The sequence below is a fragment of the Thunnus maccoyii genome, chromosome 17 (assembly GCF_910596095.1).
Source record: "Thunnus maccoyii chromosome 17, fThuMac1.1, whole genome shotgun sequence".
Classification (NCBI taxonomy): domain Eukaryota; kingdom Metazoa; phylum Chordata; class Actinopteri; order Scombriformes; family Scombridae; genus Thunnus; species Thunnus maccoyii.
The window spans coordinates 13,223,581-13,247,853 of NC_056549.1; the positions used below are offsets into that span (position 1 = coordinate 13,223,581).

Below are 24,273 nucleotides of genomic sequence, written 5' to 3' on the forward strand. Positions count from 1 at the left end.
GTTATTATAACTGAGATTCAGGAACAAGACCACGCCTCTCTCCCTATTTCAATAACCTGTGTCTACCTTTATAGGTGTGACTAAGCCCTTTCTCTCTCGTTTGTCTCTCCTTACAACCCTCCCCCCAAAACAATTTTCTTCTTCTCTCTTAATACAGGCACCACAGAGGGATGATGAAGCTGAAGCTCATCAAGACATGCCCCCATGCTGAGTCTCGCTCCCTGGGTTTCTTTATGTTCCAGACAAATCACAACCCCCATTCACCCCCTCGCACTCAACCCCCTTCATTCCTCTTCTGGACCCTCAATTATCCCACTATACATGACACTCATCAAACCAAATAAACTATTTTATATATACTGTACAAATGGCGAGGTCTTGTTAGTGAATTGACTGTAATGTAAGAAACCTGAACTGTGTGGCACTCAGCAGGACTGTGGAGTTGTTAAGATATGCCAGTTTTGCTTGTGAGCTTGTCACCAAAGGATTAATTAGTACATTCACACATTCTGCTGATTGTACCTGAAATGACACAAATGCTTGTTCAAATTTCTTGCCACATTAACCCTCATAGCTGATTATGACAGCAGAGTGAGTCCAAACTAAGTCATTACTGAGGCTTCCTTAGTTTCTACTACTGTATCTTTTGGAAACTAGCCAGGTAATTATGTAGGCAATGTATGGCAATGACCTCCCCAGTGTCTGAAGGCGTTTGATTGGGCAAATAGTGGAGCATTACTTCCTGCTGACATTCAGATAAAAAAAAAAAATGGAATAATGTTGCAGCTATTTAAGCTAAGAAGCCTTTGGCCAATTTGATTATTTTTATGAAAAGTTAATAATTTACTTCTCTGCAGACCAGTGTTTTTATAAAATCTTATGAAAATAAATAAACTTTTTGGTATGCAGCACTTAATAAGTGTTGTTGATGAAGTATGGCTCATACTGTTTCTTTTGGTATTTATCTAGTTATTATTAAATATATACTCCCTGAACAAGTCTACAGCTTGCAGCTCTGTTTTTAGCAGTACTTTGAGCTAAATGCTTACATCTGCATGCTCACACAAGCTCACAATGACAAGGCTGACATGCAAATGATTCACAGGTAATGTTTACCATGTTCAACATCTTAATTTAGCGTGTTGGTGTGACAGCATTTGCTATGTTGTCATGCCAACAAATTTTGTCATGCTGGTTGACTGTCAAGCTGTTAGTTTGTAACTAATCAGTTACTAAAATTGGTTGCACCATGATTTCTTGGGGCATAACCTGACTATTTTGGATGTAAACTAATCAAAGATGGAGTTCTATCGTCATGGTTAATGTGCGCATTAGCTTTCTGGCTGGCATGAGCCACTTGGCATCGAAGCACATTGTAGTAAACTAGATCGATATTGAAATATCATATCAATAAATTAGGTCTCTACTGGATTACTGTGTTGTAAAATGGCAGCAGTTAATGAGAAAATATGCTGTGTGGCAGAAAACCTGCTGTTTTACTGTTAGTGAGTATAATTCTGTGACATTTTATGATTATCACCTACCCTAGAGGCATGTGTATCTGTTTAGTTGTTACTCAGAGTTATGTTGTAACTTATCTCCGTGGTGCAACTGCTTTTATTTTAATAATACATAAATCACAACTTAGTAATAAGTTACGTAATAACTAGATTTGAACTTCCACACAACTGCTGCAACAGGCTGCAGCAGTTGTTTGTCCTACTCTGCAGCTACGTATTTTTTCTTGTAATGGGCTAATATCTACGCTAATATCTTCTCTGATCTACATTTGATCTCCCATCTAAACGACTCTCTGAAGCAGGTAAGTTCAACCAATTATTTGTGGTCTCTGTGTAATTGATAATACACTGTTATGTTGTCATTACTATTGTTTGTTGTCCATATTTTTACCGTAGAATGAGTGGGTGGTGATGAGGCAGTACTGATGTGATAATGTATGAGGGGCACCAAATCCTAATCTCGCCTAGGGTGCCAAAATGGTTGGAGCCGGCCCTGGATAGACTGACGGACGAAATGTTCTCCATGCTCACTAAAAAGTTTTTTTACTTTCTGAATGAGAACTTAGTCTGAAAGACAAACTGCCAAAAAGTGAATTTAGTAAAAAATTTGTAGCCAAATGAAGCACTCAAAATGTCAAAGTCAGGCTACCACAAAGGCAATTTTCATGTTATCATCTGTGCAAAATCAGTACCTATATTCAGAAAGGTATGTTTATTCATGAGTTGGATGGGAATTCACATATTTATTTACATAAAATGTGCAAATACAGATTCCTTTATGAGTAAGTGCTACTCTGTGATTGCGGAGTATTTTACCATGAAAAACAGTAACTGCAGAATTCCTCAGTTCCACAGAATAAACAATCTGCTCATGTCTATCTGGCTGAGAGAACAAATCACTCACCCAGCTGGAATGCAGGAAACAAGCTATTCCCCTCCTACCACACTAACTTCTGAGGAGTCCTTGAGCGGGGCAGTAAATCTCTATTTAGAGGTTCTTAGAAACCATTCTCTACATAGGTATGTACAAATGTATAATTGTGCCCAATGATTAAGACAATGATTCAAATTAAAGTACAAACATGCACCATTCAATCACAAGTAATTACAACCAAAACTTTTTTTAATTGCAAGATTTTGTATCAGTTACCCAATATAACTTTAAATAAAATCAGTGCTGCAAAGTCACAGAATTAAGCTACATTCGTAAAATAATTTATGTTTGTGTGTTTGTGTGTTATTCTATACAGTCAGTTGACACCAAAAATATGCATGCAGAATATTGTACATGGCAGCATGTTCATTGTACAATCGAAAAGCCAGCACAACACCACCATTATTACAGAATTTAAAAAAACAATTAGTCAATATTCCCCCCTGAAACATAAATATGGAGAGTTGGTGTTTAAAACTGAAACTTCATTACGATACAATGTCCAAATAACAGTTATTAAAGATCTATAAACTGCACACAGTCCCAAACAGAGAAATGAAACTCCAACACCATTGCTACGAAAAATACTGGTAGGGAGAACATTGGTCATTTGTACTGTAAGGCATCATCATTACATCATTATCATCATCTTTCACACACAACATTGTACAACATATACATAGTCAAAACATAAAAAAAAACATTGGTGTTGTTATCCAAAACACAGTAGTACTGTAATTGGTTAAGAAACTGAAGATCATTAAAACCTACATGGATAATAATTAAAAAAAACAAAAAAACACCAGAAGACAATGAAATGAAGAAGAGAGGAACATCCCAGCGTGAACATACTGTAGCAAAAGTGACATGAAGTTTGATTTCTGTAGAGGCACGACCAGTATGATTTCACCATAAATAAATTTGCATTTCTCCAGAAATGCTGCACTACATTTACTGAATCTGTCACATATTACATCAAGACAGAAAACTGCATTTCAGTTACCATCAGTGTTCAAGTTAATCCTAGCTGGGCTAGTTAGCTACTGTCTTGTTCAACACTCTTTGACTTTTGATACAGTGCTTGAGAGCTGATGTGGTATCATCTGATATAAAAGGCATAGTTTAAATCAATTCCTAAGATGTTTCTGACTCTTCTTGATGTTTTTTTTATACTTCTTTATAACATTAGTTATGCATTTTACTATGCAAAGTGTCACTCGTAGGTCCATCTTATCACTTACAGACCCTCCCTCATTGTCATATTGTGGCCATGTTCTCCAATCATCATTTGTCCTTTTTTCTTAAGTTTAGGGGAAGTCCATTGCATGAGCATGTGGCTTCTTGACATCTCCTGTCACATCTGTTTTATTTCCATCATCTGGTTTTACACTTCTGTATATATGTGCAAATAAAAAACTAAACTATACAATCACACATCAACACACAAACACTCACACATGAATATATACACAGTGTACACGCTCACATTTGGCTGTGTACTCAGCACAAAACAGTGAATTCAACAACTTCAAAGATTTTCTGATTTTAAGATAAATATCTGGACTCCAAGACTTCCTCTGTGAATTTTGGACTTACAGTGAATGTGTGACTTATCATTACATTTAAAAAAGACAAAGATTTCTGTTCAGACTATTAACCTCGGTCACAAACTGGAACATTACTGTAGCTGTACATTTGTCTACAGATATTTTTAGATCTGTTAATTAGATACAACGCTCTAATCATCTGTAATATCCTTTTGACACTGATTTACACATTTGAGAAGGTATCAAAATTCAAATCAAATACGGCAATTATCAGGAGGGATGATGAGTCATTTTCCACACATCGCTGTAACTTTAGGATGATGCACACATCTTGCAACCAGCATTGTGATACAGTGTGTTGAAAAGGTGTTTGCTATTGAATCACTGCATGAAAAGAAAGATATTGCACCTACACGATAACTTTAGACTAATGGATACAACGGTTACATATGAAACCTCCACCATTACCAAGTCATCATTTAGTTATCATTCAAACTTACAATAATTAATACTTAGTCTCAGAGGCATTTATAGATTGTCTGATTTAGTGGAGAGTCACTGTGATTATGTTAAATATGATTGTTGCTGTACAGTTCTGTTTATTTTACAAGTAAACACTATTTTTCCTAACAATTAAGAGAAGATGGAAGATGTTTCATTGTGAGAACTTTGAACACTGAAAGTTAAATATATTGTACCTTTTCTGAGATGGGATACAATGTCAATATTACAGCACAAACTAGAATGGAAAGGCCACTACAACAACCTGAAAACTAACAAAGTCACTCTTCATATATCACATGATTGTAAAATTCTTCTTGAAATGGACACTGAAACTAATACATCTGTTTTAAGTGAAGTGGCAACTGCTCCAGGGAGCCAGTGTCCAACTTAATGGAAACACTGCTGTGATATTTAATGCATTATTTAAGCTGAATACACCTGTCATGGCAATATTGTACATATTGGCTGAAATGGTCTTTTTATACATTTAATGTAATTCCAACTGGATTCTAACAAAATTCACAAGCCAAAGATACAGAAATACAAAATTTGCAAATCAATATCTTAGTTTTCTTACACAGTTATGCTGACAAATTGTCCCTCATTCTTCATTTACTCCATCATATTATGTAAGAAATAAGTATTCTGACATATGTTTGTAGTCAAATAAAAAATCTCAAAAACCATTGTAATAATTACTCAAGAAAATACAAACACATTGTTTTCCTTATCCTTCGTATCTCTGGTGACTCTGTCTTTGTCGTTCCATTCCTTTCACCTCATGGCGTGGTCCAAGCCAATCAGCAGTTAGCGATCAAATATTTTGTTGATAGATTTTTTTATTTCTTTCTTTTTCCATGTAGCTTATCCATTTTCAATGTGTCTCTGCCTCTCTCTGTCGTCCAGCGTTTGAAAGACAGACAGACAGCTACAGGTCATCACAAAGGTCAACATCAGGCGTCAGGGGGTTAAAGAGGTCAAACTGTCCATTAGATCCATCAGCTTAACATCAGAGCGACCTCTCTCAGACGTCTTGAGGAACACCCTGGTCTCTACAGCCTGAGGAAGTGGGTGGAGAGCAGACAAACGAGAGAGGGAGATATGGAGAAAAGAGAAAGACTTGAGTGCCTTTAGAACTACCCACTGTACAGTAAACTCTATTGTCTTGCTTTTATGACCCCACTTAAGAGGGTTTTCTAAGAGCTACTTGCAATTACAAAACATTTATTTTGAACGTTTGACATTAACTGCCGTTCTCCATTTCATTCAATTGAGCAGACTGAAAGCAGAAAGGTTGGCAACAGCCAAAAAGGAGCTAGGCTGAAGGATTAAGCTTTCAAGGAGTTAACTGGTTATGTCTCAATTTAATAGTGATGCCTCTATATGAGACCATCAGCAAGAAGATTGGCTACTTTTCTATATAGTTATTCTAAATGCCTGTCCCCAGGTCCGATTTCCCGCAAAATCAGACAAAACGATTTACGGCATGCATACCAGAAGAACCTAGGTTTACATTTTCCCAGGAAAAGTTACGCGGTGAGGAGTATGTCAGCCATTTAAAAGACAGATATGTAATATGAATTTACATTGGTGGCTAAAACAAAGCTAACTTAAGCTTTGGCTAACACTTTGTTGGTTGAATGTAGCTAACGTTAGCTGCATTTGTTGAGCAAAGGAGCACCACAAAGCTTTCTATGATTATGAGCATGATGACCAACATGCACCAGTCAATTGACAGTAGTTTGTATAAAGTTGAGAGGCTAGAAATAAAAATAAGTTGCATCTTTCTTTCACTCGCTTCCAAAACAAATGCAGGATCTTTACGACATGAGGGGGTGGTGCTCATGGGAAATGCAGTCTTCATTCTGGGAAACACTACCGCTTTTGTCCACAGGGGGCACCAAAATCAACACAAAATGAAATTTCCTTCTAGTTGCTTTAAGTATTAGCCAGTCAGGTTTAGCCAGTGATTCATAAAGAAAAAAATTCTATGAATGAGCCAAAAACAGAAAATTGTATAATAGCCTCACAAAGCAAGTCAACAGTTTTTGTTTCATACATTATGATCTGGTGTGGATCAACAAGCAGGACAGATGTCATTTCAATGATATGACCTCTGGTCCTCTTATAACTCTCATCGACAGGAATCCCTCCTTTTAGTTCAGTTTTCAAACAAAAACTCAGCAGATGTTCAGTAAAAATCTAATTTCTTGTCAATTATCCACCAAATGTTTTGAGTGGAGGTGAATCACATCATCTAAACTACTGGTTTTCCCAATTTTCTTTGGCATGGGACCATTTAAATGAAGCAATGTCCACTTGTGACCTCATCACAGATTATGGTCTTATAGCATGAAATCTGAATTGTTCAACCAAATAGTGACTTTACCTTCTCAAATAGTTTGCTTTGAAGGATTTTTGGAGACAGTGAATATCCAGTATTTTACAAGCAAAAAGCAAAAATCAGAGAAAACACAGAAAAAAAACAAAAATATATATTTTGTAGAATGTAATTTTTTCTTCATTCTTATGCCTTTAATCATCTTGCATCCTTCATTGTTATCTTGTGACCCCTTTGAGGGTCCTGACATGTAAACCACTCTCTATTGTTCATTGATTGGTGCAATTATCAACAAAATGTTAGTCAGACAAATATTTCAGAGCTAAAACTGAGCTCATGAGTTCTCCATGGGTCCACCTACAAGCTTTTACTAGAGATTTCAACTGTAGAACATTGTCTTCATCAGTGGATGAAGTTGTCATCTGTTGTCATGGGGCTTATATAACATGGTCTCATCAGCAGATGAAAGAGCTGCGCAAACTCCATCCACTGATCAATACAGTGAGATGTGTTTAATGTTCTTAAAAGCTAGTGAGTGTCCCCTGAGTTGGGATTGTTTTGTCAAGCTACTACTTCCAAGGTCAATACTGAACTTTGATGCTTAACTTTTAAGTCAACATGGATGAGAAGTCCTAAATGTGCAAGGGATGAAACCAGGGAAGTCAGTGAGCATGCTTGTTGTCTCCATGACAACCCAACAAACTCCATCCACTGATATGACAGATTTAAAAGCTTGTAAGTGGACCTTAATTTGGGATCTATGTGGTCAGACTGCTATTTCCGAGGTCAGGAATGAACTTTAATGCTTGTAATACTTTGTTAGTCCTGAACAGTCCAGATGAAAGATCATGAGAAAGTTCTAAATTAAGGTTTGTTATTGCAAGTATTTCCAAGCCTGGGAAATGTCGTTATCTGTTTTGGATATCTCGATATTTATGTCAAATATAGTCAAGCTAATGATTTACTGTTTCTGCTGTATCAATTCACTGGGGAACTGTTGTTAGCGAGTAAATGAAAAAGAAACACCTACCGTCAGAAACTTTGGTTCATGAAGAAGGAGAGCAAAGGGAAGAGAGAAGAGACAAGACAGACATGTTAGGGATGATGAGTTCAATCTTTTGATGATTAATCTTTTAATTCTGAATATTTATGAACAGTTTTTTGGGCAAAAAGAGACATTTCCATTGAGCACTCTAGTAACTTTCAAGGAAAAACAACAACTCTCTTTCAACATGAGCTGATCTTGTGTTGATACGGATACATTACAAGATCAAATGAACACAAATACAATAACACAGCCCTGGTTTGCTGGATCGATAAGTGGAGAGATGGAGACAGGAATGGAGGGAGACAGGGCGAGTAAAACCGAAAACTGAAGAAGAATAAGGCGGACAGGGAGACGGGAGGGCGGGCAGAGAGTGGGAGGAATAGTGTGAGGGAAAGAAAGAGAGGGATATGGCAAGATCAAATAGGAACAATCATTAACTAGAGAGAGAGAGGCAGAAGGAAGGCGATCAGTGGGAGGAAGATAATACCACGATCATTAGATAGATGGAGAAAGAGAGTGAGGGAGCGGGGGAGAAGAGAGAAGAGAAGGAGGGGTGTTTGTAGAGAGTTTGTAGTATAAAAAGGAATACATCATATATGCAACACTGGCTCATTAGAGAGGAATGGAGGGAATGAGAGGAAAGGAGAAGACTGATAAACATGCCACATTATCAGAATGATTCATTTCATGGAGGAAGAAAGATGGAAGAGCTGAAAAGAGCTTAAATCATAAAGCTACAAAGATATTTATTGTGTTGATCAACGTGTGAATAATAATTGATCTTACAAGCAAACAGCATACATAATTTTCAGCACCGGTTCCCTGAGAAGCACGGCTGCGCTAACAGGAAAATGGTTTCCATATTCAATATAAATATTCAATAAGCTGCTAGCCGAGAGCGCTAACAGGAGTATAGATTTTAGCAGCAACAGTTGAATAAGACGTGTGCCCAGAGGCCTAGAAAGCAGCGGGGAGCGGTGAACAATACACACCAGGGGGGCTGCTCACTCCCACACACACAATTACTGTACCTCACACATAAAAACACACACAGATTCCTGAAGGCATGTACGTACCAAACACATTTGGTTGGGCACACAGGCAGCAATTACCTCACATACACGCAGTCATACAGGCACAAAGCAAGCACTGCTGCAGTAATTCAAAGGCTGCCTTGGCACAGTGAGAGAACAGTGACTCTGTGTGTGTGTGTGTGCGTGTGTGTGTGTGTGTATGTGTGTGTGTGTGTGTGTATGTGTGTGTGTGTGTCTGCACTTGTTCATGCATCAGTGCCTGAGGAGAACACACTACTTTCTGACAGAGAAGGTAAAATTACCCAACCTCTCCATCTTTGCTCTCTGCATTGTATATCTATCTATATCTATATCTATATCTATCTATATGTATATGTATATGTATATGTATATGTATATGTATATCTATATCTATATCTATATCTATATCTATCTATATGTATATGTATATGTATATGTATATGTATATGTATATGTAAATGTATATCTATATCTATATCTATATCTATATCTATATTCTATATGCCTATCTCTGCTCCATATTTCTTTCTTTCTTTCTTTCTTTCCTTTTGTGATCACCAGACGTAAATGATAATGCTGGCAATATTCCATATCTTTGTTATTGTCCACAAGTTCATCTTCGGTGTTGTGCGTGGCTGTCAGCCCCAAACCCACCCATCCCCCTACTGTAAATCTTGCATTATGCACATTTCCATGTCTATATTTATATTCTGGGGCTCTACAGGAATATTTTAGCATGACTTACAGTTAAAAATCTCCTTTTTTATCTTACACCGACCCTTTATGCAGCCCCTCAGTTCAGCCTCTGTCTGAAATAGGCTGTTTTAGCTCCTGTCTCTTTAAGACCTCCCTCCTGATGAGCCCACTCTGTTCTGATTGACCAGCTTCCAAAAAACTGCCTCTTATCAGACTTCTGCATGCGCCGGAGGCTACGTAAACAAACAATAGTAGTCAGATTTCATTTCCTTCTCTCGCTCTTTTCTAAAAAACCCTGACCCAACTTGTCAAAGACTTAAGTAAATGTTTGTGCCCAAATTCGATTCAAAATATGCAAGTGGACAACATGAATGGACTGCCATTTGTTGGCATGCATGAACAATCTGACTTCAGTTCGATGGGGAAGCAGAGGCATGCTCACCATGTTTAGAGCAGGCTGAAGCCCTGGGCTTTTGTCTTACAAAGAGCATTTCTACATAAGTTCACCTCAAGTTTTGGAACTTTTATTATGCCTAACATAGATATCCAACATTATACCAGTATAGAAATAACAGAAAATCTCAAAAAGCATGTTATGTCTCATTTAACGCCCTAAAGTCTTGTTTTTGCTGACCCCTAGTGGTTTAACTTCTCAACTTGCTGCAATGATGTACAGGTGAACACCAGGATCCTGTGACATCTGTGTTGGGTGTTTTTTTTTTTTTTTACAGCAGCACAACAAAAGTATATATGGGATTGACTCACAATAACTATACAAGTCATGTAGCTCTATGACACAGATGAATAAGATTCATAAGGCTTTGGCTACACAGACAATACCTGTTGGTAGAATCAATCAAATTCATGGGATTTGTCAAATATAAGAAAGATATAGAATATCACCAGACTATAAATAACACAAATAACACAAATAACTTTAACATATAACTAACATATAACTAACATAACTATTGTCAGTTTCAGTCTTGTTCCCACTTCTCTACACTCTGTGGTAACCCTAACCCCGACCTTTCCGTTACACCAGACTTGACTCAATGTTTGGCCCAGACACCGAAAAAAGAGACATATTTTTAAGTATTATAATTTGATTTTCATATTGTAAAAATCTTTTACTTGTTTGGATCATCTTTGAACTCAGCCACCCACTGCATGTCACGTGTGAGACAGAGACAGACAAACAAAGAAAAGTAGACAACACAAAACTAAAAAAAGAGAGAGAGGTGAAAAGAACAGAAGAGAAACAAAGACTGTCAAACGGAAAGATAAACACAGATGGACAAGTACTGACTTGCCAGGATGACCATGTCCATTCCCCAGAAGATGCTCATGATCCATCCAACCATGATAACAGCTGTCAGTATCTGGATGAGGGCCGCCGCCACGTTGAGCCAGAACACGCAGCACACACCTCGCTCTGAGATCAGCTCGCTGCGAGCTCCACACAGCACTGTGAAGGCTGAGATGAAGGTACCTGCAGGACAGAAACAGCCAAAACATCATCATCCTCTCTGTTTGTTTGGGTAGTTGCCAGCAGAAAAAATTAAAAAATTAATGAGATAAAAATACTGCACGATACATTTAAAAAGGTTTTCTTTTGTTAAGGGGACTGATATGGTGACACTTCTGTTAACATAAAGACAGAAAGCAGTCTCCCTTGAAAATCAGTCAGGTTGATTTCCTGTGAGATAAACTAGACACCAGACCGCCTGTGTCTGCTGTATATGTACAGTAGGGCCTACTTGATGTCTTGATGGTATAAATGTAAATGACAAAATAAATAAGCATAAAAAGTGATTAATTTACCACAATGTTTACAATTATGGAAGCGGAGAAACAATCTCAAATAAATTGTATACATTTGCTGTGTTGCAGTGAATGAAAGCAGGAGAAGCTGAACAAAGTGGCTGTAGTGGAGTCATTCATCAACCAAAAGAAAAACATCTACTAAAACTCAGCGTGGACAAAGAAAGCTCTCCTCTCTCTCTGTGTGTCTCAAAGAAATAACAGTGAAGGTTGAAGCTGCTCTACGCTCACTATTCACAAAGCATCCCTGAGTGCATGAGTCTGTGATTAAGTCGGGTGGGTTTTTCTGGTCACGGCGACATTGCTATGTCTATGTCTTGGAAATGAGACCAAGAAGACTCACACACACTGATACACACATCCACCGTTACCGAGCTGAAAACAGGATTATCTCCCTGGACAATACAGTACTCGTCCGCCTGAATGAAATCCAATATCAATCCTTATCCTGTTATCTGGAGAATCAGACCTTCCTGGCCCCTAGTTCATCGTACAGTAAATCCACTGTGTGTGTGTGAGTGTGTGTGCATGCGTGTGCTTTGTCACCTATAACCATGTGTGTGTGTGTGTGTGTGTCTCAGTGCACATTGATCAGATTATTTTATTACAGGAAGTTTCCATGACAACATTTCCTCAGGATGATTTTGACTGTCTAAGCCTACTTTACATCATTGACTACATTTTCGCATTAACCAACCTTTATGTTAACTACCAGAGTATCTTTGGCATTGTCTCATCGACACAAACTACCAGGACTGTTTGATTCAGTTTGACATCCATCTATAACATATAGGACAAAAAAGCCACACACAAAGTTAACTTTTTGACCAGATTATTTGGCACTGTCTCCCTGACTGTGCATATTTCTTGCTCTGAGCATTTGTAACACACATCAGTTTACACTGAACATCTCCAGAATTCAAACTGTTTATACAGGCTTGATGGGATTCTGCATTTCAGCGGTTGGTGTTGATAATAGTGTCACTAAACTCTCCAGTCAAGATGTATTGAATAAAAGGGGACATCAAGTGTGTTTTTTGGTTCAGTAGTATCCCCACTTAGAATATTATAGTCTTTAAATAAGCATTCATTTAGAAAGTCTCATTGAGATCAAGATGTCTTTTTGTAAAACTGTCTGAATGTGAGGTGTTTCAGGTGATTAAGTCATTAAGTCTAAGAAATGTTCTCATTTGTGCACAGTCATATATTATTCATAGAATCAGCTGATGTTTACACTTTCTCTCTACAGGCTTTTTTTGTACTGCTTTTTTGCAAATATGAAAGTGAATACTGTGAACACTGAATGCGACACTAGAAATGCCTGGTGGGTGTTGTGTGCATGTTGGCCTTGGCCCTTCTCTTTCTGCTAGCTCCATTTCTTGTCACATTAGTGGAATTCATATACCAGAGCAAGTCGAGCAGGTGGGGGTGGGGGTGGGGGTACAAGGTTGACCTGACTGCCAGCTGCATCTTCTTTCTTGGGAGCAGGAAAGGCCAAAGTCGACTCATATGTATATATATGTATATTTATGTATATATAAGTTACGTTCTTAGCACCTTTTTTACATCTCTCCACTACTTTCTCTGATTAACTGCAGATATACTATATTTAGACCATGATCTCTACAAATCTGAGCACACACTAAAATATTTACTTTCACATGACCTACATTAGCCTTATCTGGAGTGACCTCCAAAAAGTCAAACTGTGGAACAAGCAGAGACCCAGAATAGAAAGCAGACCTGGTAAACGTTTACATGTGGACATGAAGAGATTAATTAGATATTTACTTTTCCTTTCAAGCTTTAAGTCGATGCTCATTTCAAAGTATCTCACAGAAAAAGAGCAACAGCAGGCTAAAATGAGATTCCGCCCAGAGCCGATATGGTCTGATCAGACAGATCTGACAGAGAAATTTTGAGGTTGCTGAGGCCACACCCACCAGCAGATGCTCTGGCTGCCGGTGGAGCTGCCCACCTCCAGACATGAGCCGTGATTGACAGCAAGCTGGTGGCTGAACGGTTACACATCACTTCCATCTGAGTGTCTGGCATGCAAAATGGGATTTATATCACCTAACTTTCAGTTTTTCTGCGTGACTTTCCAATGTCTGTAATCACTGACAGCAGGTACATGTCAAATGCACCACTTTAAAGTCCAACTGAAATCACATTTAACCATCCCTCTTTGCAGTAAAAAATGATGTCAACATGTTTTTAAATGTATTGTTAATAGTTTTGTATTATTAGAATGAAAAAAAGGTCTTTGGGGAAATATCAGAAATGCTCCTTCTTGTCTCAGCCAGCATGTCAGTGTCTGCGTTTGATTGACATTATCTGGCAGGCTGCTGTTACACCATATGGAGACAAACGGATGTATCTATAAGTCATGGACAGGCAGTGTGTCGCTTACAGGTATTTTGAAAAGAAATGACTAAACCAGCATCTGACCAGACTGAAGTGACATTTGCAGGTATGTTTCATATGCTACAGCTGAGCAGCTAATTGGCTATCCAGCCTGCTACCAGATGTTAGTAATGCACTTTTCCTGGGTTAATTTTGTTTTGTGGCTGGTTCAACAAGTTAATGTGCAGGACAGGATGTGTGTTCATGTTTGTAAGTTAGATAATGTGAAAGCTAATAGTTGTTCAGAATCTGTGTCTCTTATGTTGTGTAGCCGGCTGCTATCAGGCTCAGTGTGACTAAGAAATGACTAAACACCACGTTATTGCTTTAGTCAAGATTTTTTTGAAATAATGTAAAACTAGGGGGTACAATAGTGGAATTGAAGAATATAACCAGTATCCGCTCATGATTATTTGCAATATGGATTCATCTATTGATAATTTTCTTGATTAATTCATTTTGTTGTTTGTCTATAAAATGTAAGAACATAGCAAAAAACCTCAATCACAACTTCTATCATCTTTAAAAACCTGGTTTTGTCAACCAGCAGTTCAAAACCAAAGGCATTAAAGAAAACAAACAATTATTTATATAACAAGAACTTGTCACCACGAGTGACTCCTTTCTCATTGCACATAGTAATTTGATGAATTGCTAAATAACAAATATTGATTAAAGCAGCTTTAATTTTGACAATCAAGTTAATCAACTAATTATTTCAGCTTCAATGTTCACTTCTACTGGAGATCAATAGAAAAAAATTCACCAGCCACACCAACATCAACAGATTTCTGTGCTTTCTCATTATGAATGTGTCTGTAATCCATAAATAAATCATAACAAAATCATCATCATCTCTTTGTTTCATGAGCAGTATTTAATGAAACAAAATAATTCATAGCTTGAAGCATGCCAATTGTTGGAAGTTGAAGGAAATATTAAAAAAACAAAAACATTGCATGTAATCTTTTGTTAATATAAGATTAATTCTACACCACAGGCGATATTGAAGCAGCAGAAGATTTGTATTATTTGACTGTTTCACATTTAATAGCTGCAAACCTCTCACAGAGCCTTTCATACTGCTCAGGTTGTCCAGAACAAAGTGCAAATAACTCACTGTGCAGACTTGGTTTGAAGTTCAGGTCAGTTTAGGGGTACGTATGTTAAGGTTAGGGTCAGGCATATGGTGGTTATGGTTAAGGTTTGGATAAGTCTCCAGGAAATTAATGTAAATCAATGTAATGTCCTCTGAAGTGATGGAAACACGACTGTGTGTGTGCATGTATGTGTGCCTAGATATAACCCAGACTAATGACTATAATTACACAGAGAACTTCACAAAGCACCCACTGGCAGTGTGGGAGGTTAATGATGGAGTGTGAAAGACAGAAAGAGAAAGAGAGAAAAAGAAAGACGAAGAGAAGGAAAAGACGACTTTAAAGGAGAGAAAAAACAGGGGCAACAATAGACAGATTGGGAGAAACGGGAATGAGAAAATTGCATACTGTAGCGACAGGTTAACAGAGACAGATTGGGGTAAGAGCTGCACAATGCCAATTTTAGGCATGAGTATGTTTTCTGTTTTTTTTGTTGGGTTTTTTTTTTTACATCATGCCAGAGTCAAGTTATTTTCCTCAAATCCCTAAATTTAACCCTAAATGTAACATTCTCCTCAAACCTCCACAGTGCTGGAAATCATCTAAGTATATTTACTCAAGTACTGTACTTAAAGATCCCCTCCAGACATGTATTAAGACATATAAAAATACTCTGATTGGAACAATAATGTGTGTCTAATGTGTTTTTTTTCCACAAAAAAGGATAATTACCATGTTAAAATCCTTAAAACGGCATCTACTCCTCCTCCCTCATTAAAAATTCAAAATATCTATAAATAAGCAAATATTTTTCATTTCAAAAGTTTTCTTGCTGGACACAAGATGTCTCCTATTTCACTATAAAGTCCATTCTCAGTGTTTGTGCACTGGAGGCTTAAAGTTTCTACATCACACTTGTGTAAGTTTCATACTGGACCACGATTGGCTTCGAACTAGTTGTGATGTCACAAATCATTCTCGTAGGCCCGCCCCTTAAACTTTCCACTTTCAGCAGATAAACGTGAAAACAGCCTTCTAGTGTCAAACTCTGCACATATATTATTCTGCACAGTGAAGCTCAAACATCCAACTGAAGGAACAAGAAGAAAAACATACTTTCGAGTGGGGAAGGGGGACTTTAATGCAGTGAAGCACTTCAGCTTCACTGCATTCCAGCAGGAAAAACATCATTATATTTATTTGACAGGAGTAAAGGACTGGTTAAACCTTTATTTAACCAATAAAACCTAATTGAGATTAAAAAAATCTCTTTTTCAGTGTCTCGTGATTCAATGAGAGAGACAAACAAACAACATAAAACAGGAAATAAATCTCAAAATAAGTCATAATATCAGAGTGAAAAAAAAAAAATATATATATAAATATATATATATATAAATATATATATATATATATATATATATATATATATATATATATATATATATATATATATATATATATATATATATATATATATATATATATATATATATATATATATATATATATATATTACATCATAGAGAAAACCTCAGACTCCGTAAAACAACCCAACAGCTATCTATATCTAAAAAGTAAGTGAAATTAGAGTCAATGGTTACTTTACTATGGAGCCCCCCAAGGGTTGCAGCAAGATTTTTATTGTGTGTGTGTTCACACACACAATAAAAATTCTCTTACAATAAATTTTACGTTCTCTCGCAATATTTTTCTTCTTCCATTCCTTCTGAGCAATATGTCTATTTCTGTTCAGCTGCTCCCAACACAACGCCCCAGTATGGATCAGCTCATCGAATTTTACTTTGAACTGGGCATTAAATATGTTGATATACTACTACTGCTCAATAGGCATGATTATGTAATTAGTGACAGTAAATGAATACTTAGATCAAGAGGTCTCTCCAGAAGAAGGCAATACCATGCAACACATCCTCATACTAAAACAACAGAATGGGTCTATTTCCAACGAATCCTAAAATGGATGCTGTCGGTTTATTTGTGACCAGTTACTGTACTCAGGACAACTGTGCAGATACAGATGGATGTACTCTGAATGTGTAGAGTATGGCCTATGAGTAAGAAAAGAGGATGTCCGCTTGATTATGAAATAGCTGGATCCCAGAGGGGTTTCAACGTGGAAAAGGAGACATCTCCAGAGGTGAACTACTTCTCATAGGGACCAAATTTCATCTGGCATATTGACTCTTATGATAAACTCGAGCCTTTTGGCCCCTGACGACATCTCCTATCCCTCACTGAAACCCCTCTGGGATCCGGCTCTTTCATAATCAAGTGGACATCCTCTTTTCTTACTCGTTGCCCAGACTCTACACATTCAGAATACATCCATCTTTATCCATACAGTTGTCCTGGGTGCAGTAACTGGTCACGGATGAAACCGACAGCATCCTGCAGATTATCGTACTGCTTTCCTCTGAAGAATCAGGCATCAATAATAATAATCCAATAATAAAATATATAATATAATACTCACAGGACCATTTCCTTTCTGTATTATGAGCACTTTTATTTGTGAACTTGTAAATTTAGCTGATTGTACTTGTGCTTTTACTTGAGTTAGGGTCCTCCACCTCCATGAACCTAAAACTACACCTAACTCATAATCCCTAATCATCAAAACCCAATTACGACACCAACTGTGACCTTTGACCTACAGCTAACCCAGAGTTAATTTGGTCAAAATGAGGACCAACACAAACATCCTCACTTTGCAGCTTTTTCCTCAGGTAACACTTGGTCCTCATAAAGACGAAGAAGTCCCAAAGACACACATCCCAATACGCTTGCATCCAGAGGCAAGATGTCAACATGACCCAGTAAAGCCATGTAGTGTCTCCAATATCACAAACCATCAATCACACACACGTGTGCACACACATAGACGCACGCGTGACCTCTTCCACCCACACACTCAAACTGAGGGCTAAATCATATATTCACTTTATCTCTACGTGTCAAAGCCTCACACGTTCCAATCCTGTTATGGCAAAGAATGTAACACAACTTGTGAGCTGCAGTTTCCTTCATGATTAGTATGTGTAATTATTTAGCCCTAGACTGTTTAATCAGTTTAAACTGCACTCACCAGTGGATTTTTACTCAGTCTTTATTACATTACAGGGACAAGCTAATGTTTGTAACCAAGCACCGGACCTGAGGCGACAGAGCCTTCTGCATAGCTGCCCCCTCCCTCTGGAACTCTCTGCCTAAACACATCCGAGACCGATCTGTCCATGTTAAAACTCACCTTTTCAGAACTGCTTTTAATCTGTGTTTAATATGTGTCATATGTTTTTTACTGTGTTGTTTTCTATGCTATGTGGTTTTAGTTTTTAGTCTATGATATATGCTTTGAGTGTATTGTTTTTCTATGATCATTTTAACTCATGTAAAGTGTCTTTGAGTACCCTGAAAAGCACTCTATAAATAACATGTATTATTATTGTTATTATTATTGTTATGGCAATGTAATGTCAGAAAAGATGTAAAGTTGAAACAAGCTGACTTGAAAGAGGGAGGTTGTCAGATCAAATCCCCCTAACTTGCCTTAGAGCTCTCGCTGTCAAACAACTCATTATCGACGTATTTGTGTATTTTTGAGGCTCACTTAGAAGAAAATCTGAATTTTAACCCTGAGTAGATCCTGCTAGATGATTAGGTATTTTTGATTTCTGAACTCTTGTTTGTTTGTTTGTTTGTTTGTTTGTTTGTTTGTCTGGAGGGGAATTTTCCTCATTACAAACAAAGCACATGTGAAATGTATGCTTTAATATGTGAAATGTAAAATATGAAATTACAGAAATTCATCATGTGAAATGGTGGTTCACAATGTGTGACTTTGCATCCTTTCTTCTACCAACAGCCAATGTTGAAATTATGCTTCACATGTGCCTTTTTTGTAAGGTGGATACTTATTAGGAAATACTACAATTACTACAACAAAGGAGCTTGATAGCAGAGAGATATTCAGCAATCTGAAGAAGAAATAATGTGTATAGAAAGCCCAGTTTTTCAAGTTCAGGTGAGTTTTAAAGGACCAGTGTGTGAGATTTAGCGAGTTCTATCGGCAGAAATCGAATATAATATTCATAAGTATGTTTTAATTAGTGTATAATCACCTGAAAATAAGAATCTTGGTTTTTGTGTTACCTTAGAATGAGCCCTTTATATCTACATAGGGGGCGGGTTCCCTTCCATGGAGGCTGCCATGTTGCACCGCCATGTTTCTACAGTATCCAGAATGGAGAAACCAAACACTGCCTCTAAAGAGGGCTTTTTGCATTTTTCGTGAGTTTTGCAGCCACCGTAGGTTCTCCTACATGCTTGGAAGGGGAAGGAAAGGGTATTCAGTTTGTTGCAACCTTCATCCTCACCACTAGATGCAACTAAATCCTACACACTGGTCCTTTAAAGGTTCAGTATTCTGGTAAATGTTTCTGAGCAAAAACAAAACCATGGAGTCAGTCATAAAAGTCTCATACAGTATTTGTCATTTTACACACACACATCCTTTTTAACTCTTTTTGTATACGTGCATATGTCTGTGTGTATTTATTTATACACCTGTGTGCGCATGCAAGCAAGCAGGAGTTCGTGCTCTACTCTTGTCCAAATTCAATTACATATTTCTAATTTTATTTTGGCTGGAGGTTGAATAGAAAAAGATGCTACTTTCAGTCTCGGTCAATTAAACCCAAACAGCATTGACACACACACGCACACATGCATTGTGTTCATTTCAGTCAGTGTTGTCATGGCAACCAGTCAGCTATTCAATAAAAATGTCAAGGCATTCAGGCAAACCTACACACACTACTCACACTGTACACACACACACACACACACACACACACACACCTGGATGAGGTGTTGCCTTGATGCTTTTGCCTTGATACATCTAAAACCATTTTAGTAGGGAAAATACCAAAAAGAGCAGATAGTGAAGGAGAGGGGAAGAAGAGATGAGAGAGGACAAACACTCACACACACACACACACACACACACACACACACACACACACACACACACACACACACACACAATTACTCTCCAGAGAGTTTAGAGGTGAGGCACGGAGAGGACACATCATAAGTTATTTGGTGATGAACTCAGCTCTGAGTGATCACTATGGAAACATTAGTCTCATAATTCCTTCAGAGAAAAGATCTGAATTTGTGTATCTTTTCCTTAATTTTTGTTCTCTGTATGTTTCTCTGCTTCTTTTTTTGTCTCTCTTCTCATCACACAATGTTTTCTCTGTCACAAAATGTGACTTTCGCATGTTTAGTTGCTTCATATTCTGCTGTTCCTAAAACTGAGCCTTATCTGTGTCTTAACAGTATATACATGTATGCATTTATGTAGCAACGGTGTTGTATTAGTATGAATAGGGTTTAGCGACTGTGGATACAGCACAGTGTGTGTGTGTGTGTGTGTGTGTGTATGCTTCAGCCTGGCTCCACAGGCTTTTGTTATGTACAAAGTGAGGATCAATGTATCGTTCAGGTTTTTACGGCATCACGTGAGTGTGTGTGTTAGTGTGCGATAAGCTACCAGATGTTGTTACATAATCTTACAATACAGACACACATGCACAGACATCCAACCAAGAAGAGGATCAAACTGTGGAAATAAGAAGGCAAAGGCAACAGAAGGCAGAGACATCCTAATAATACAAAATGATCTGCATCTGTATCGGCATCAAAGTAATGTTAGAAAAATAGACACATTTTGGAGAGTACCTAAATCCTGAGATAATTAGAGATTTAAACAAGAGTGAATTATGCAGAGTTTAAAGTGTGTCAGACTCAACACTGCAGTTATAGCCATTTGAATTCATCATGTTCCTGTTGTGTGTTGTCAAAATCCAGTTGCAGTTACTCATTGTGTCCAACAATTACGGTAATTTATGTCAAATTGACCATGCTAACAAGCATTTGGCTAGTTACACAAAAAGCAGCATGGGAGATATATGTATATATTTAAAAATGACAAATTCATAACTTTTTGGGGGTCATAAAAATATATTATCAAACATCTTATGTATGCAAAACCAAAGTGAAAATGTAAAGTGCCTGATAATGACCACATGGTGGCGCTATCTACACCAGCAACTAATCAGTTCTTCCCAGACCAAGCATTCAACTACATATGATTATAATCTGTTGAGTAGTTTTTGGGATACTCTGCCTAACCAATGAAAAATCAGACAGACAAACAAGACAGAAAACAGAACTTCCTTCACAGAGATGATAATCATCACCTCACGTACACTGAGTATTATAGTAAAGTGCAGTCGGCATGCCTCTGTGCTTACATGTGCACACTGTATTTAAGTGTACTGTATGTGTTGTGGTCATTTTCTCCTTCTGTACTGACAAAATATGACAAATCTGGTGATTAGATAAACAATAAATAGCTTTGCTGTAGAGTGGATCATCTTCTAGGATCCTCTGGTAGATATCAGTTTATCATTGAAGGCTGTATATGTAATAACTGTATAATGTCTGTACTTTTCTAGTATTGTTTCATGTCTTCTAAAATGAGTTACATGTTGCTAAATTCACAACACAACACTCAAGTGTCACGTCTTCTACCCAAGAAAATGATGCAAATGTTTAGTGCACCCACAGTGATGATGTCTCCGCTTGCTGTGATGATGTTTTCCGCCCATAATGACGACACCGCTGATGGATTTTTGCACCCAGAGTGATGGCATATCTACCTGCAGCGATGACATCTGGACTCCACATTTTCTGTGCATTAACACCTGGCAGACTGTGGCGGTGTGTATTTGCACCCTGACACTCCTATTTTAACACAAGGCGTGAACGGGGTCTCTCACTATCCTTCATGTGTGTGCATGGACACAGAAAAATACACAGAAATACACACTCAGAGGCAGATTGAAAGGTGAAAAATAAAGGCTTTTCTGTCCTGTTGGAGCTTGTGTTTTACTTTAAATAATAGTTTTTAATGCCCTTGTGTTATTTTAACACGTCCTTTAACGTTAGGAGGGCTTTTAGATGCAATTTTCTTCAAACACAAATGAAAATGACTCCCTCTAATGGTTGTACAATCAATGATCAGACTTTAGAAGGAATCCCTAATGTGCCTCTGGGCTGAGTAAATGTGTGTGTGTGTGAGAGAGATATTAAGTAAGCTGGACATACTGTAGCACAGGGAGCACAAATTAATTCTAGCTGGTTATTGCCTGAAAACCTTTCATGCAGCGTTTGCGGTCCCTGCCCACATGCATCACAGCTATAAACTCTCCATGGTTGTGTGGGTACTCCAGTTTCACGACCAACCCAGTGTCCAGTTTCACTATTTTCAACCCTGCATGTTTACTTTCTGTCACATTTGCTCTCTTCATCATACCAATACATTATACCAGCTTTTATGTTTTCACCAGTTTATGTTTGTTTATTTGAGTTTCTGTCTATTTCTCAGTTCAGAAATCACTGCCCTTCTACTAGAAAGTTAGATATTTGGCTGCTTTTATAAGTCAGTAGAAGGACACAGTCCCTCATGCATTATGATGAATTCAAATGAATCAAAAAGAGAAGAAAACAAGAGATTTCCTACTCACCGAGTCCAGGTATGAAGGTGTTGAGAAACAGACAGATGACGGCTAGAGGGAAAGGCATTGTGGGTATTGCAGCCCTTAGGGGTCCCTTCTTCTCCCGGACCTCCACCACCACTCCCCCGCCTGCTGTATGAGCCCCGGCCATGGCTTTGGCCCCAAGATTGTCCCCGGTCTTAACACGCCCCTGCTCTGTTCCTCCCTCTTTCTGTGCCATCTCGGTTTCTTTCTTTTCCTTTGTCTTAAGACTGAAAATAGTTGGTGATAAGCAGGTAAGTGATTCTCTCTCTCAGTCTGGTCTAAGCTTATTAGTGATTCAGTAAAAGAAAGCAAAAATAATCAATGCTTATCGATTATGCAGTACATCTCAACAGTTACAAGTCACCACCTATATAACATTCAATTAATCATTAAAACACTAAATAACAACATCAACATGATATTCTATTGTAAAAGTATTACATTTACGGGGTTAGGGTTAGGGTTAGGGTTAAAAAATCAATCATATATTTTTTTGACAATGACTATTCCAGAGCAATGGATTGAAATATTCTGTGATGCTTTCTTAAAGTCAACTTTAAAAACATTCAGACTTATCTACAAAATATAATTTCTCTTAAAAGCTTGAAGCAATATTCGGGTAAGTTTCAGTCTTCCCTGGAGAACAGTTATTAATATTTTTTTCTTAGAGATGCTGAAATTCCTTTGAAAGTTACCTTACAGCTGTTTACATTAAGTCCCACCAAGAAAAAAATAGTTTCTTGTTGAAATCTCCACACAAAAATCCCTTCAAGCCCTTAAAAGTGACCACACTGTCTCATCAGAGGTCAGTGATATCTGCCATTTGTCTCCACATCCAACATGTTCTTAAGGAATGCTGAATCAATAACAGTTCCACCTTAAAATTGTTCAGAAAAATCCTCAAAAGATGTATGTCTCTTTTCAGCAATTTCTTGTGAACTTCTTTCTTTCTTTCTTTTTCTTTCCTTCTTTCTTTCTTTCAGTCAAATCACGCTCAACCCACACACCTCTCCAAGACAGAGAAGAGAAAGTGCACACAACAACCCCCCTTTTTCTACTACATCTCTCTCTCTCTCTCTCTCTATCTCTCTCTCTCTCTCTCTCTCTCTCTCTCTCTCTCCTTCCCTCTCTCCCTCCCTCCTGCTCCCCATCCTTTCCATTTCCATTTAAAGGAACAGTACGCCAATCTAATTATACTGTTCAATGAGATCACATTCAACAAGCTGTAATTTGGTGCATCAGAACAGATGAATAAAGTTTATGCTCTGAAAGAAGCATTTAAACTCACATTGAGATCAGTTTATATGATCAACATTAAAGGATTTGGCTTTATTTTTCTTGTTGTCAACAAACCTCATGTGCAGAGCCAAACAAACAATGAATCAATCCTACTTAAAATTCCTTCATTATGAAGAGTATAGGGACCTCAGTTTGTTTAGAAAAAGGTTCCAAAGACCGATTATGGCGACAACGTCTTCAGTCTTGGGAGAGTAGTTCCTTGTGAGGCAGACGTGCTTGTGCATGAGCATGAACACCTCCCGACTTTGAACTGAAGAAAAAATTAAAAATGTAGTGCAAAGTCAAGGGGTTGTTATATGTAGCACAACAAGCTAGTAAAGCTCTGTAAACGGCGTTCCTGTGCATGTGCATTGGCATACAAGGAACTA

General features: G+C 37.7%; 1 protein-coding gene across 3 annotated transcripts; it reads right to left on the reverse strand.

Annotated features, from left to right (window-relative positions):
* Positions 1–2,320: 2,320 nt before the first annotated feature.
* stum (stum, mechanosensory transduction mediator homolog) lies at positions 2,321–23,627 on the reverse strand. 3 transcript variants are annotated; one of them, XM_042390755.1, is made up of 5 exons: positions 23,484–23,627; positions 22,592–22,833; positions 10,955–11,137; positions 7,877–7,885; positions 2,321–5,564 (listed from the first exon to the last, which is right to left on the reverse strand). In XM_042390755.1, the coding sequence occupies exons 2-5, from the start codon at positions 22,800–22,802 to the stop codon at positions 5,530–5,532; spliced, it is 438 nt and encodes a 145-aa protein (XP_042246689.1). In that variant the 5' UTR covers positions 22,803–22,833; positions 23,484–23,627; the 3' UTR covers positions 2,321–5,529. The 3 variants fall into 3 exon arrangements, with proteins under 3 accessions (XP_042246689.1, XP_042246688.1, XP_042246690.1); XM_042390754.1 differs by having other exon boundaries at positions 23,302–23,627; XM_042390756.1 differs by lacking the exon at positions 7,877–7,885 and having other exon boundaries at positions 23,302–23,627.
* Positions 23,628–24,273: the final 646 nt, after the last annotated feature.

Coding starts and splice junctions, on each gene's coding strand:
- stum (XM_042390755.1), bottom strand. CDS start 22,802: ATGGCACAGAAAGAGGGAGGAACAGAGCAGGGGCGTGTTAAGACCGGG. Junction 11,138..22,591: donor CACCTTCATACCTGGACTCG/GTGAGTAGGAAA, acceptor TCTGTCCTGCAG/GTACCTTCATCTCAGCCTTC.